This window comes from Amphiura filiformis, chromosome 19 (assembly GCF_039555335.1).
Source record: "Amphiura filiformis chromosome 19, Afil_fr2py, whole genome shotgun sequence".
NCBI classification, from domain to species: domain Eukaryota; kingdom Metazoa; phylum Echinodermata; class Ophiuroidea; order Amphilepidida; family Amphiuridae; genus Amphiura; species Amphiura filiformis.
In genome coordinates this window covers 38,680,652-38,697,664 of record NC_092646.1, presented here as the reverse complement: position 1 = coordinate 38,697,664, position 17,013 = coordinate 38,680,652, and the positions used below count along the sequence as shown (strand labels likewise).

General features: G+C 35.9%; 1 protein-coding gene across 1 annotated transcript; it reads right to left on the bottom strand.

Annotated features, from left to right (window-relative positions):
- Window positions 1-217: 217 nt before the first annotated feature.
- LOC140141267 (15-hydroxyprostaglandin dehydrogenase [NAD(+)]-like) lies at window positions 218-17,013 on the bottom strand. The gene is made up of 7 exons (XM_072163075.1): window positions 16,733-17,013; window positions 15,170-15,296; window positions 13,333-13,439; window positions 10,093-10,186; window positions 8,298-8,374; window positions 7,293-7,447; window positions 218-4,091 (listed from the first exon to the last, which is right to left on the bottom strand). Exons 1-7 carry the CDS (start codon window positions 16,823-16,825, stop codon window positions 3,908-3,910), a joined length of 837 nt encoding a protein of 278 aa, XP_072019176.1. The 5' UTR covers window positions 16,826-17,013; the 3' UTR covers window positions 218-3,907.

Sequence of the window (17,013 nt, the reverse complement as noted above, 5' to 3'; positions counted from 1 at the left end):
CATCATGTGAACATCGTGGATTAATGGATCTCTCCAGTGGGTGATTGGTTTACTAATTCAGGACAGTTTTTAAAGAGGAATTTTTGTGAAATAAATCATTACAAATATATAATTTGTGATAAGTTCTGAAAATCTTTAACTATTGATGTTACAAGACTCAAGGCCAAAACATCTTTTAGCCAAATTCACTTCAGAATGCATAACAAGACACACCAATTGATTAAGTTAACAATATCCGAGTCTTTAATGAAAAGTAAAGTATGATTTAATAACGATTTTGTCAATGTACATAAATAAACAGAGCCAAATTAAAAAGTCTCCACTAGTTCCATCCCCATTTAATCAAAATTGCACGAATTTCCAAACAACGGTTCCAATGCTCACGATGATTAAACTTTTGATATCAAATTTGGTATCAAGGAAAGTGTATAGAAAATCATTATATAAATTATTTTGCCATAAACTCATCAGACTCTGATTAAATGAGGATGGAACTAGTGGAGACTTTTTAATTTAGCTGTGTTTACATGCAGTTTATAATCAATCAAATACATAAATTAGGAATGTTACTTAACCAGCAGCCTTCTTGTTGTTGTTAACTACAGAGTTCTGTTACACTCTTTGTTCTTGATGCATATCCTGATTCACTTGTCCTGCAAAGATCACTGTTCAGCGAAGTCCACTGAAGACTTTTATATCCTTTGCGTTTAAATCCTCGCACAGATGATAATCTTCTAAATGGTGCTCTTTTCACCTGGCACGCAATTTCTAATGGAAAACAGACTCACCTTGCATCCCTCTGTAAGTCGACAGAAGAATAAATTCCTTTCTTGGAAGAGGTACGCACTTTAACATATTCTAGATCTTCTCCGTCATGACTGGATGTACATTTACTGGAGGCATATTTCTTTGGAGGCATATGGACTGTAAGCACATTAACTAGCCCACAACAATACTGTAATAATATCTGCTAAAATCATGTACATTTTCTAAAATGTCTCATTATATTAATAGTCCATTACTTCATTCACACTTTCAAAACAAAATGATTCAATCTGGAAACTCCCAAACCTAATTATAATCACTAACATTTCACATTACAACACTTCCTGGGGGATTTCCAAAATGATGCCATATCCATTTCACACGAGGGAATTTCCAATCCATAAATGGTCCTGACTTTGTTTACGGTGATCGATTACATGGCAAAGGGGATTCCTAACTTTCATAAAAATTGTAAACAAAGATAAATTATCAAATTAAATTGCTCAGGGCACATCACAATTGTTATAAATATCAATCACAACCTAAAGCTAACACAACATTTGTTTAAAAAACTAAATGAGGACAAAACGGTAGTAATCCTTAATATCACATCTCGTTTTATACATAATTCACCATTACCACCTGTTCAAATTTGTGACTCGTTTATACAACCTGTAACTTATGCTGGTAATCTTGTAGACTGGTTCTATTTTGGAAATATGTGCTTATTTTAAAAAGCATCAAGCGGCAAGTTCCCGTAAAAGCTGGCAACCAAATCAATTTGGTTAATTCTGGTATGCTGAATTCAAAAATGTTGTCTGCCAAGCTATGTTGGAACCCCGTGACCCTTAAAAAGACCCACAAACCCCCTACATATAGGGGCAAAAATTAAACGTGCTCCAAATTGTGCTTCAAAAGCATGTCAAATGATTTACCTGGGTCTAAAGGTCACAAAAATGTAACATATTTGCGAGTAGGACACATAGTTACCAAGTTATGAGGCTCAACAGGTCCAAGGTCAAGTTCAAGGGATTCAGAAAAAGAATAGTTTTTATTAGCAGCGATGTCAAGTTCAGAAGATAAATGATAAATAAATGTAAATTATATTGAATCCTATGCAATCCTACATATATTTTGACTCTTTGCTGTGTAACATGCTAACTAGACATCGCAGATAGTGCAAACTATTCATGTTCTGAAACCTCTAAGCTAGGCGAAAAATTTTAGTCAACTTTTACGAAAATTGAAGCAACTTTTGACACATATCAATTTGTAAGCGCTCTTTAGCAAAGTCATAGTTCATTGAATTTACAACCGTATGACAAAACAGGCGAAATCAGTAACTTTTGCACAAGATTTCATGAGGTTATGAATTAATATTGTTAAACATCACGTACGTTCTACCCGAACATTCTAAAATAAACATCCACCCTGGTCATTTTGTTGCTCTTTATGCTTATTTTATTACTAATTTTGTTGATCATTTCCTCAGTTTGTTGCTCATTCTGCTAAATAAAGTAAGTAGAGAATACAAAAATATAGATGAGTTGACCTCAATGTTTATCAACAAAGGCAAGGGACTGGTATATCTTTATGCTTGAGTGAACTCCATGCAACCACTATACTGTTCAATAGTGTTATTGTTATGTGGCAGGAGTTTTAAACACACGAGCCCTGAACAAAATATGATGCGCGCGCATACTGTCAGGCAAAAAGCAATGGAATTTGTGATGATGCATGCGCATACTGCCAGGTATTGACGTCAGAATTCAATTCATCTATATAATAATGTGTTTCATATTGCTGCGCACCCAGCTCATTTTGTTCTGCTTATTTTGTTTCTGCTTATTTTGCAGCTCATGCTCCTTATTTTGATACTCATTTTCTCATTTGTTGCTCACTCTGTTCATTTTTCTGCTCACCATGCTCATTTTGGTGCTCATTAAGCGATATAGAATAATATGAGTCATATAATATTAAATATTTAAAAAATAAAACAAATTACATTTACAAAATACTCTACAGATTTACAAATGATAATGATACAATGAAGTTCCCATTTAATATGTCTAAATAATATGTTGTACAGATTAATAATTATTATATATATATTTTAAATAAGAGTAAGACAACCAGGCTCGTTAACTACAATACGAGCAAATTAACATTTTACCACCAACCATGGTCCTAGTGACCGAGTGATACCGTTGTTGTACTATGTAAACATATCAAAAAGTAACTAACCCCCTTAAATAATGGCCATTATTCAAAAAGGGGCTGTTGTATTACAAATCTGTAAAATGCGTTGGAAGCAGAATTTATTTCTGCGCATTTTGACACCTCATTTGATACGATAGCCCAAACAACAATAGAACACCGATAGTGAGGTCCAGATTTGAAAGTTGCACTTACATACAAATTTTTACAATACAAAAAACACTCAGATATCATTACACAGATTTCCTTCCATTACAAGGAATACAAAATCAATAGAATTTACTGCAACTTTCAAATCTTGGGTTACATTGATTTAAATGTATGCTGTGACGTCAATATTTAGTCAATTGCTACAAATGAGGTGTCAAAGTGTGCAGAAATAAATACTGCTTCCAACGCATTTTTCAGATTTGTAATACAATTACCCGTTTTTGAATAACGGCGTGACGTCAAATAACGACAGCTCAGGTCTACTCGCAAAGGCTTATGGGATTTACCGAAAAGGTCAATTGCTATAAATTGACCAAAGTTCGTAATAAGCATGTTCCTATGGCCCAGTTGTAGGCCACAATAGCCCCATTTTGGCCCACTTAAATATTAAAATTGCAAATGTTTGCCAATGTTTGGTGAAAATCGGTCAAATAATGAAGGAGTTATATCAAAAGTTTACATAAGAAAGAAGAAGAAAGAAACCGCTGAAAACAACAATCCAGTCCAGCATTAGAGTGAGAGACGCTTTTCCATTTTGCAAATGGTTAGGAGAAATGTTAATGGGATTACAAATTTACATAAGCAGTTGTATGTATTTTTCAACATGCATATTCAGTGTGCTATATAAAACGCAAAAAGCTCTTGTAAGTACATTTTGGAACACCTTGTATACAAAAAGATTCACACCGCACACGTGTTTGTATGTGTTGATGTGTTACATATTTTCTGCAACACCTTTGGCCAAATTTTTAAACATATCATCTAGTTTGAAGGTTTCTCTGAACGTCTGCGTGTGATCTTCGATAAGATGAGATGTATCAGCATCTGGCACGAACATCGCCTGACCATTATGCGGTTCCTCGATTAACTTGACCCAATGCTTCACCAGATCACTTGTTCTGTAATCAAAGACAAGATAAACGAGATGATATAAATATAAAAAATCCTAATAGGAAGAGATGTTTTAGTATCTTGCACTAACATCGCCTGACCATTATGCGGTTCCTCGATTAACTTGACCCAATGCTTTACCAGATCACTTGTTCTGTAATCAAAGACAAGATAAACGAGATGATATTGACATAAAAATCGCAATTTAGTGATAGAATTTTAACATAAAAGGTGCAACGAAAAATTGCCACGGTACAAAAAACAAAGCAAGCAAGGAGAGAAACAGTACTAAACTAGAAGGCTATATATTTGTACACAAATACGGCTATACCCGCATGTTATCGGTGTACACAAACTTACAGTCCTTATTTGCTGCGGACTTAGGTTGCTGTTGTCAGTCTCTCTAATTCACAGTGAAACTATGCAATTTGATGGATTGAAATTCACAATACGCAATTTGATTAGGGAAAGCTATTCCAGAGGGAGTATGTAAATTAAATGGAACAGCCATTTCAGAGGGAGTATGTAAATTAAATGGAACAGCTATTTTGGGACCATTTCAGAGGCAGTATGTAAATTAAATGGAACAGCCAAAGGTATGTAATTTAAATGGAACAGTCTTAACGCTTCACACAGTATTTCCAATTATCATCATCTATATTTATTATAATAATCTCATGAAATTCACAATATGCAATTTGAATAAGGGGAAAGCTATTCCAGAGGGAGTATGTAAATTAAATGGAACAGCCTATTTTGTGGCCATTCCAGAGGGAGTATGTAAATTAAATAGAACAGCCAATGGGTATGTAATTTAGCTGGAGCAGCCTTAACGTTTATGTTATCTATATTATAATTACGCTATTGTCTGTGAATCTGTTTAGTCCTACGTGTATGGGGTGGGATGGGATGGGTGTTATTAACAATATAATTCTCAGGTGCAATCTGTGTACAAACTCTGAGCCCTGAAGCTGCTTTATTTGATGATAAACGGACGGCCCTTTTTTAATATTTGGGGCTCTGGGCCCATAATATTTGACTTAATGAGGCTCATGTACATATGTTAAAGTATAATTCTCAAGTGCTATCAGTAGATTCACGCTGGGCACTGTAGCTGCTTTATTTACTGAGTAACGGCCGGCCCTATGTTTTAGCGTTTGGGGCCCTGGGCCCATATTATGTGACACATGAGGTTCATATATAACAATATAATGCTGAAGACCCATTAGTGTACCAAATCTAAACCCTGTAGCCACTTTATTTACTGAGTAACGGAACGGCTGGCCCTATGTTTTAGGGTTTGGGGCCCATATTATGTGACATATGGGGCTCATATGTACATATAACAATATAATTTTCAAGTATAATTCTCAAGTGCTATCAGTAGATTCACGCTGGGCACTGTAGCTGCTTTATTTACTGAGTAACGGCCGGCCCTATGTTTTAGCGTTTGGGGCCCAGGGGCCCATGTTATGTGACACATGGGGTTCATATATACATATAACAATATAATGCTGAAGACCTATTAGTGTACCAAATCTAAACCCTGTAGCCACTTTTACTGAGTAACGGCTGGCCCTATGTTTTAGGGTTTGGGCCCTGGGGCCCATATTATGTGACATATGGTTCTCATATGTACATATAACAATATAATTCTCAGGTGTAATCTGTGTACAAACTCTGAGCTCTAAAGCTGCTTTATTTGATGAAAAACGGCCGGCCCTTTGCTTTAACATGGGGCCCATAATATTTGACTTATGGGGCTCATGTGCATATGTTAAAATATAATTCTCAAGTGCTGTCAGCAGACTCAAGCTGGACATTGTAGCTGCTTTCTTTACGGAGTAACGGCCGGCCCTATGTTTTAGCATTTGGGGCCCTGGGGCCCATATTATGTGACATATGGGAGTTATATATACATATGACAATATAATACTAAAGACCTATCTGTGTACCAAATCTGAACCCTGTAGCTACTTTATTTGCTGAAAAACGACCGGCCCTTTGTTTTAACATTTGGGCCTCTGGGGCCCCTAGCCTTAAACAACTGGGGCCAAAATGGGCAAAAGGCAATTTACAACTTAGGGCCCATACATGTGCCACATATGAGCTCTAGTGCCCTTGTAGTTTTATAGCTAGCCTTGTCAATCTGTTGCCCCTTATTTTAACATTTTGGGCCCTGGGGCCCATAATATATGACATGTGGGGCTCGTGTATACTTGTATATATAGAGTACCCCTGGATCTATCAGTGTACCAACTCAGGGCCCTGAGGCTGCTTCATTTAATGAGAAACAGCATGCTTTGTATTTTTACATTTGGGCCCCTGGGGCCCGTGACCTTTAACCTCTGGGGCCAAGATGTGCAAAGGATAAAAATATCTATGGGGTAGGGCTCATATGTGTACCACATATGGGCCCTGGGGCCCTTGTAGTTTTAGCCCTGTCAATCTGTTGCCCCTTATTTTAACATTTGGGGTTCTGGGGCCCATAATATATGACATATGGGGCTCATGTATACGTATATATATAGAGTACCCCGGGACCCCTAGGGCTATCAGTGTACCAAATCAGGGCCCTGAGGCTGCTTCATTTGATGAGAAACGGCATGCTTTTTTTTTTTTTTACATTTGGGGCCCTGGGGCCCGTGATCTTTGACCTCTAGGGCCAAGATGGGCAAAGGATAAATCTACGGGGTAGGGCCCATAAGTGTACCACATATGGGCCATGTGGCCCTTGTAGTTTTAGCGCTAGCCTTGACAGAATGTTATGTTTGATGGAGGAGGAGGAAGAAGAAATGGAGAAGAAACCATAGGATGGCAATATACCCGTTCATGCTTCGCATGCGGGTATAATTCTTTTATGCAACAACAACATCAACATCATTTTCATCACCGCAAGATACAGGGTATGTTACTTTAATAAAGTACATTACAATCGTCTAAAAAACAGAATTCTGAAAAATATTACGGGTGTCTTCCTCAGAAAATGTTAAAATACTATGTTCTGATTGGCTAATTATCACTAAACGTGTTGTATTTTGCCGAGTGTGACGTCACGATGGCTCTACTTTAGTGCATGTACCGAGAATTTGTAATACATATTTACTCAAACTAGACTTATCAGATTTTATATACTGTGTATGAATATAAATATATCTGTGGCAAAATAATGTTCAAATATTTTCTTTAATAGTTTTGAATATACGTACTTCATGTACGGTTTGTTTTGATCAAACATATCGTCGGTTCCCTTTTGATATCGTGGTTCAGGTTTGATAGCTCCATTAGTGAGTGGTGTGTCAATAACCCCTGGGCACAGCATATTCACTCGGAGTTTCTTCTTTATCGCTACCGGATCAAATGTCTAAAGAAAATATGAGCGGTAATAATAATAATAATAATAATAATATTAATAATAATAACAACAACAACAACAATAACAACAACAACAGCAATAATAATAATATTAATAATAATAATACTGATAATAATAATAATAATAATAATAATAATAATAATAATAATAATAATAATAATAATAATAATAATGCTACATTTGTACTACTAATAATAACAACAACAACAACAACAACAACAACAACAACAACAACAACAATAATAATATTAATATTAATATAATAATTAATTAAATATACTGCTACTAATAAAAATAATAATAATAATAATCTTAGACCTCTTGATGACTTATTACTTTTAAACTGCCTCTTTTACAGGTGACCTGTGGATGAAATTTGAGCGAACTAATGTAAACAATGTATTACACTTTAAGTCAGGAATTCTTCAGACCAATTTTGGCATCCTTATCAGTGCCTTTAGAGTGTTGTTTGACTAAAATAATTCCCGCTACTGACCCTTGTGTTACTGTTGAACCCAAGCTGCGTACAACTTATATCAAGCTTCCTCTGACCAAGTTTGGTTACCATAGCATGTAATGTTTACAAACTGGCCATTGTTAAATCCTATATAACCTTTGACCCAATCTAACTTATATGAAGGTTTGACGAAAAGAAGCACAAGCAGGAGTGGAACTAGATGGTACAGTTGTAATAATGATTTTCTTCGAATGTAGTTAAACTTGTTTTTGCATTAGATATGCTCTTTAAAAGCAGGAGTGGAAGAATCGTTATCTGAACAATATATCAGTCGACTTAAAAGTAGCCTGATAAGAATATGTAATCTTTCACGGTACGTACCGCTGTCATCCTTGAGAATCCAATAACAGCATATTTTGAAGTTGCATAGATGCCACCAAACGGACAAAGTGACAAACCTATAAAAACAGATAAATGACAGTATTAGATCATCATCATCGTCATCGTCATCATCGTCGTCGTCTTGTCGTCATCACCACCAAACCCACCACACCACCCACCATCTATGACCATCAGTTGGACCACCTATATATGTGACCGTACAGCTCGAATGAGCCGTAAATTCCCTAAATTGTATTCTGAGATACAGTGTAAAATGTGTATGCAGGTCGTATTCATCGGCATCACCAGCTGGCGCGACATATATCTCATTTTGATAGTCAAACACCAATCAATAATCATGTTATTGAAGAGGATAATAAGCTTCTATCTTAGATGGCAATATAATTTTTAATAGCTCTGGTCTTTGTTTGCTTTGGCTAAATCCTGTTCAAGTGGTAGTTTACCAGGCATTGTATTTTGTATAGGTATGTATAACCAACAATTAACAATGAGAGAACATTCTTGAACGTCGTTGACTTGGGGATGATTTGATATGACCGCCAATTATGACTGTTTGATATTTATTGCCAGCAATGTGGAAAAAAGAGACACACGTAGAAACGAAAAAGCTACCATTTTGTTGAAGGAGCAAAGTTCAACAAACCATAACCCCGCTATTGGATATCGTTTGAAGTCATGATGTATATTTTCTAAACACAAAATAAAACAATTTTGACCGGGGGAGAAATTTACGGCTCATTCGCCGTGACAGGTCACATATTGTCGAGCAGGCGAATCATCTGATTCCGCTTCTTCTACCGCTTCTGATTCTTTCGCCAAATCCACTTTTAAAATATTACTAGTGCCTGTCGCTTGCACCGGTTTCGACCAAACTTGAGCACAAGAAGCACTGACCCAAGCTTAATGTAAGTTGTACACAGATAGGGGTCAAAGGTCATGAAGGGGTTAGTAGGGGCCATTTTGTGAAAAACTTTAAATTGCTACTCCTACTCTTAATCTTAAATGCTATGAGCAGCAGACTTGGTCAGTAGAACAACTAGCCCAAGCTGTATATAAGTTGTACACAGCTTGGGTCAAAGGTCATGTAGTGTTTAATAAAGGTAATTTTGTGGAAATCTTTAAAATGATATTCCTACTCTAAATTGCATACTATGACCGCCACACTCAGAAGAAATCAGAAGAACCACTGGCTGATGCTTAATATAAGTTGTGCTCAGCTTGGGTTCAAAGGTCACGTAAGGGTCAATAGCAACAATGTAACCAAACTACACTTAGACTACCAAAATTACTTTGCCAGGTTAGCTGCATTCATGATAATACAAAAATTAATCCGATGTCATCTAAGGTCAAGGGCCATAGGGGGTCAAACATTGGCCGATTGGTCTTAAATTTAGTGGAAATCATCCGAGATATGAGGGGAACATGAAAAAATCAATCTGATGTCAACCGAGGTCGAAGGTCATACCGAGGTCAAGTGTTGAAGCTTGCCCAAATTGCTTAAACTTTGTGAAGATAATCCTCGACATGAGTGGAACATAAAAATGTAACTGATGTCATTTCAGGTCGAAGGTCAGTTATGGATCAAATTTTAAAATCTCCCCATTTTGGCCTAAAACGTGACCTTAACAGATCAGGACAAACACAAAATTGAGAGTATTACATTGTTTTAATGATTGGGGTCAAATGTCATACCGACGTCATCAAAATCAGAAGCCACCACCTACATTCGTGGCTCTTGAGCTACATCAGCTCTAGTTATTTTATGTTATCTTACCAGCAAGTGACGCTACATTGACAATAACACCACCGCCTGCCGATTCTCCATCCATGTACTCCACTGCCAGTTTGGTGCCAATAATAACACCATTCTGTAAGGCAAAATAAACATCTCAAAAAAGTAACTAGCCCCACTTAAATAATGGCTGTTATTCACAAAGGGGCGATTGTATTACAAATCTGTACACTGCGTTGGAAGCAGAATTTATTTCTGCGCATTTTGACACCTCATTTGATACGATAGCCCAGAAATCAATAAAACACCGGTCAATTTAATGTAGTGAGGTCCAGATTTGAAGGTTGCAGTTACATACAGATTTTAACAATACAAAAGCACTCAGATATCATTACACAGATTTCCTTCCATCTTGGGTTACATTGATTTAAATGTACGCTGTAACGTCAATATTTAGTCAATTGCTGCAAATGAGGTGTCAAAATATGCAGAAATAAATTCTGCTTCCAACGCATTTTTCAGATTTGTTATACAGTCACCCGTTTTTGAATAATGGTCATTATTTAAGGGGGGTTAGTTACTTTTTTTTGAGATGTTTACATGATTATAATGTTACAACAATACATATAACCACATTGGTCTTAACCCTGGAATTATGGAAACTTACGGGCCTCATAACTGCTAAATATTGTTGGTCTAAAGTATATGAAAGTATAATATTTAGAGTGGCAAAGACTTGATAAATTCATCTGTGAGGTCAAGTTTGGGCCAAAATGCTCATTTTTGGCCTAAAATCCAAAAAAAAATTTTTTTGGCCCACTTCTTTTTCGTAAAACGTAACAAAAAAATTCTTGGGCCAAAAAACTTTTTAATTAATTTTAAAAACTAGATAAAAATATCTAGGAACCATTTTTTAAATTTTTTTGAATTTTGACCAACTTTGAGAAATTTGCACCAAAAACGGTCAAAAAATGCTTAAATTTAAAAAAACAAAGAAGGCCGATTTTCACCACACAAATTTCAAATAATTTTGGTTGGTCAAAATTCAAAAAATTAAAAAACCGCTCCTAGATATTTTTATCTAGTTTTTAAAAAATAGTAAAAAAAAATTGTTACGTTTAACGAAAAAGAAGTAGACCAAAAACCGTTTTTTGAGATTTGGGGCCAAAAATGAGCATCTTGGCCCAAATTTGACCCCACAGATGAATTTACAAAGTTTTTGCCATTCTAAATATGTATACTTTTATATACTTTAGACCAACAATTTAGCAGTTAAGAGGCCAGAAAGTTTCCATAATTCTAGAGTTAAGACCAGCCTTAAAGATAAGTAGCAAGCAAGCTGCGACGCAATGATCTCTGTAGCAGCCGATTTGTATAATAAAAGAAATATGATGAATAGTTTTATAATGAATAGTTTTAACTATTATATGAGTGGTTATATGAGTGGTTAAAACCACTCATATAATTATCATCTCCTTATTCATTCATCTGAAAATGCTAAATTCAAAATGTACCAATGTCAGATTCTTAAAAATGGGCTTATCATTCTTCAAGGTCATTGGAAATAGTAGGATCAAAATATTTGAAGTCATACTGTATATTCAAGATCATCCCAGCAAACACAAAACGTTTTCGACATCATTCGCAACAGGTTATAAAAGGTTGTCAGAAAACATTTAAATGTCGGGTTATATAAAGGGTATAAAAAGGTTTTAATAACATTCCAAAAACATTCATGAAAACTTTATACAAAACATTCTAAACAGAATGTTATTTTAGGGTTGAAAAAATGTTTGCCAAAAATATTTTCAATAACGTTTTAAAAACGTTTTCATGACCTTTATATAACCCGACATTTAAATGTTATTAAAAGGTTTTGAAAAAAACATTTTAAGAACATTTCTGTGTTTGCTGGATTCAAACATTTTAACATAATGTTATTTAAGTATTGACACAATATTTGGCAAAAATGTTTGTAAAAATAGTTTACAATAACATTTTTTGAAAACATTTAAAAATATTGTTGTAGTGTGTTTTCATACAAAACGTTTTAAAACGTTATCATGACTTTTATATAACCCGACATTTTAATGTTATTAAAACGTTTGTACCTAAACCAAAAGCCAAAATATAACTTATTTAAAACGTTTTTAAAACGTTTTTGTGTTTGCCATAATTGGAAAAGGGTATCCAATTATGATCCGTGATACTGGGTATGCCCTGGATATAATATTCAAGTGCTCGATCTATCGCATTCTACACACACACGGGGTTCATCCCTGTTGTTCTCACTCTTTGGTTTGGGCCACTTATATGCTCACGGTGACTTGGGGCCTCCAAATTTGACCTGGCCCAGACCCCCCCAAAGGTAAATCCGGTCCTGTCTGCAACTACTTTTATCTGTTTTTCATCTTTTATCCATTTTCGATGACACATCTGCACTTTTAAAGAGATATTAAGTCGTGTTCACACGGTCGGACATAAGTCACTTATTACCGGTAATAAGTCACTATTATCGGTAATAAATCGCTTATTACCGGTAATAAGTCACTTATGTCCACCCGTGTGAATGTAAAATTCATATTTTGCATGAATCCCTTTAGAGCCATAATGTGTGATTTGCTGCACAGCGACGCCCTCAATTTTACTCGGATTTCTACTTTTTGCATAATTATAATTCCCAGTGGTATACTAAAATACCACGTAAAAGACTAAGCCTCAAGTGCTTAAATAACAGTAAAATTCACCTTTTTATATTAAAACGGGGAGACCCGGTTTTATTCAGAGTTCGCCGATCGAGTGCTTGCTAACATGTCCCGTGGATGTCAGCTTATGTGTACACATGTCGAGCGCGATACTTCGTGCAGTATTACATTTAATACGATCGGCGAGCGTAGTACACGCATTGTAGGCGCTGGAATGAAATCGAAATTTTCGTCGTTATACCTCATTTGTTTGGCTCGAAATTAAAAGGGGATAATGTGATCGGTGAAAACAAACATTTAGATAGGAATCTATTCTTTATGCAAATCACACATTATTGCTTTAAATTAGTGAACAGGGGATCAGTACCCAGTGATAAGTGAGAGATACAGGTTGGCATACATGATTAGTTAGATACCATAGCAATAAACAGCCCGATACTTTTGTTATGATCGTTGCAACCTATCATATGGTTAAGGTCGTGTCACCTACGGATTTGCGACATCAAAGCTATAATACTATTTAGCTAGAACACAGACAAATAATTTATAAAAACGTGGCATAAACAGGTCTACATACCAGATTTATTTCCAACATCCGTTGCCAGTTTACTTCATCGAATATACCAGCATTGTTGCAGACGATGTGGAGGGCGCCGCAAGATGACTTAACTTCTTTGAAACAGGCTAAAGAAAGTAAAACGTGGCAATTTATTGTTGAACTAACAAATGTGGTCTTTGAAACATCAACTTTTAACTATAACGTTGTAGTAAGACCGTTGTAGGGAAAGAGCCAATTTGCATGTAAAGCTGAATTTATACTCAATCGCTTTTGCAGAAAAGCGATTTTGCACGCATGCTCAATGTTTACTTACATTTCCAGAGCGTCAAGCCGATCAATCGATTCAAATCGCGGAGGCAAAAACGACGTCGCTTTTGCAAGTTGAAGAAATCTCAACTTCCCAGCGATATCGCTTGACACGTGAATGCGTCAACCAATCATATACAACCAACTGGATCTATTATTTTGATAATTAATTCACCTTTCTCGATTTTTAACTTTTGATGATGAATTAATTCAAAGCAATAATTATTGACAGCAACTGATGTTTTTAAAATGTATTTTGTGGCATTTAGAATATTTTAATTGTCGTCTGCAATCGCTATCGCCGTGATAAGTATAAATGCAAAAGCGACGGGCGATGCATCGCAAAATTCGGCGATTGCAAATCGCTTTTTCAAAAGCGATTAATCGCATCGCTCGGCGATCGAGTATAAATTCAGCTTAAGATTCTATTCACGTTTTACCGATTTTTGTTTAGAACTACAGCCTGTCTCAAAACAAAATTGTGCAAGTGAAAAGCGCCCTCTTTGGCAATTGTGATATGATGCTTACATCAACGTCAAGGGCGCAGTCTTAGCTCTCAAATGCCGTTTGTTCTGTTAAATTTGCTTGTTTTAATTAGTTAACAACGAAAGCGTAAAATCACAATTGTGCCACTTTTACTAGGGAAGAGGGCTGTACATGTAAATCAATGATAGCTGACGTTGATGCGTCTAATGCACTCCCCCCCCCCACCCGTCGCGACGGGGGGGGTGTCGGGTCTCGTGCATTAGACGAATCAACATTAGCGCGCGTGCATTATTTTGTCCAATTTCTCTCCCAACAAGTAATAAACTTTCATTAACCTATAAGTGTGCAATATTTGTCTTTTAACATGTCTTGAGTGACAAAGAAAACAGTATTTGCCTTGATAAAATCATTGACATACACATGTATTTAATTTTACAGCAGAATGTGTAATATTTATCTTTTAATCTGCTTTAAGTGGAAAAAGAGAATCAAAACAGAGATAAAACAGTAAAAACAGTAAGAACAATTTTGTATTGTTGTGTAATTGATATATTCTTTTGATTTCACGAAGGAACTCTTGATAAACTTGATGCTATCATTGCTTTACATGTACAGCCCTCTTCCCTAGTAAAGTGGCACAATTGTGATTTTACCCTTTCGTTGTTAAATAAACATATCTCGAGATTAAAACAAGCAAATTGAACAGAACAAACGGCATTTGAGAGCTAAGACTACCCCCTTGACGTTGAAAGCTTTGCTGGAACACCTTAAATACTTTCGTATGCGAAGACCAGGTAATGCTCTGAGATGATGCCCCAGATATCTATGATGTAGCCACAATTTTGACATTGTAGCGCATGGAATGCCTTAGGATGGTTTCAAAAGGGTTGGAAACACTGATATATATACGAAACAGCATAGATCTGGGCCAAAAAAGTACATTTAATCGACAGATCTAATAGACACAGGTCTAGCCGGGTATAGCCCTCTTCATCTGGGCAGACACCACCAACGGCATCTATCTCTAGTTCCGAAAAATCTGGATCCTAGATTGTGATATTACCTTCCATCTCTTCCGTGGATGACGAATCGCACTTAAAAAAATGAACTTTTCCATCGCCATATTTTTGGTTGAATTCTTCCTGGACTTGCTTGAAAATGCTTTCGTTTATATCTGCAATATACACAACCTGAAATTAAATGAAATTAATGTGGAAAAGAAAGAAAGAAAGAAAGAAAGAAAGAAAGAAAGAAAGAAAGAAAGAAAGAAAGAAAGAAAGAAAGAAAGAAAGAAAGAAAGAAAAGAAAGAAAGAAAGAAAGAAAGAAAGAAAGAAAGAAAGAAAGAAAGAAAGAAAGAAAGAAAGAAAAGAAAGAAAGAAAGAATAAGAAAGAAAGAAAGAAAGAAAGAAAGAAAGAAAGAAAGAAAGAAAGAGAAAGAAAGAAAAAAGAAAGGAAAGAAAGAAAAAAGAAAGGAAGAAAGAAAACAGGACGGAAGGATGAAAGGAAAGAAAGAATGCATAGGAAAAAGGAAAGAAAGAATGAAAGTAAGAAAAAAAAAGTAGGAAAGAAAATAATGAAGAAAGAGAGAAGGAAAGAAAGCAAGGCAAAAATGAAAAATGAATATATATGAAGGAATCAAGGCTGTCACACAACACGAAACTGTAAAACCCAGTCTATAAATCCAGACACATTCAATGACCATCTACCTTGCTCCCTCTTAAACACATGCAATGAATTACCCAATTATCTGCATTGTCCCTACATGTAGATCAACTCTTGTCAAAAGTAAAGGAATTGGAGTTGGTGACAGTACAGGTTGAAAAATGATTAAAAATTGATATTTTTAAAATTTAACAGTCTTGAAGTGAATTGTATAAATGATGTAGATCAATATAACAATGTCAAAGACGAGAGGAAGCTAGACCATTAAAACACCGGTGTTAACACCGGTGTTCCATAATCTTGTCTCTCCCGCTTTTATTGACATAGGCATCCGCCTCTATTGAAATAAGCTGATTGGTAATTCAAAGTTAACAATGAAGTCAGATTACAGTAACTTACTTAATCCCTTGCGTTTTCGTATCTGAACAATAGACTTACGGAAACTGAAAAGATAAAACGACCCTAAGGCTATTGACAATAGTCTGGTCGCTGACCTCTGTAGATGTCACTGAGCCTGGTACATCATCTGCTTAATAGACTACCTTTACCTCTACCAGTGGTCTACGCTGCGCTAGTGTACCGTGTTATGGGTTACCCCGCAGTATTGACGAATGAGGGTAGCAGTCATATTTTGTTTATTCTGCACGTATAAAATCCCAATTTTTGTCAGTTTTTTATTTCAAAACGCACTTGTTTGTCAATACGCACGCTCACGTCTATCATGTTCTTTCAACACATATATTCAAGTGTAAGCCTTACAATTGTTTCTTTCTAAAACAAAAATGACGGGAGATATTCATCATTTTCTACCCCGGTATCCAAAGATATATCGTCTGAAAATCAATACACGTGTAGCGACGTGCATAGGCGAGATACACGTGTATTGATTTAGTTTCCCTGCCTGTACAATATAATTATTTACCAGGCGTTGTCGCTGTGCGCCGTAGAGAGAGTTCAACTTACCTTAGCCTGTTTCTGTAGCAACATTTCCACCATAGCTTTGCCAATACCACTGGCTCCACCTGTTACTAGTGCTACCTTACCAGATATATCCATTGTTGATAATTATCATGGACAGACTTAAGAACTGAAATAACAAATGGTATGTTCCAATTGTCACTACCTGGACGTATTATAACCCAGCAACGACCAAGGGCCTAGTGTAAAAATTGTGGTATATGCTATGAAATCATGAATAAAATGTTGCGGTGCTGTTTTGCCAGTAAAACCTAGTTCGTTGCGGA

Coding starts and splice junctions, on each gene's coding strand:
- LOC140141267 (XM_072163075.1), bottom strand. CDS start 16,825: ATGGATATATCTGGTAAGGTAGCACTAGTAACAGGTGGAGCCAGTGGT. Junction 15,297..16,732: donor TGCTACAGAAACAGGCTAAG/GTAAGTTGAACT, acceptor ATTTAATTTCAG/GTTGTGTATATTGCAGATAT. Junction 10,187..13,332: donor GGATGTTGGAAATAAATCTG/GTATGTAGACCT, acceptor TTTGCCTTACAG/AATGGTGTTATTATTGGCAC.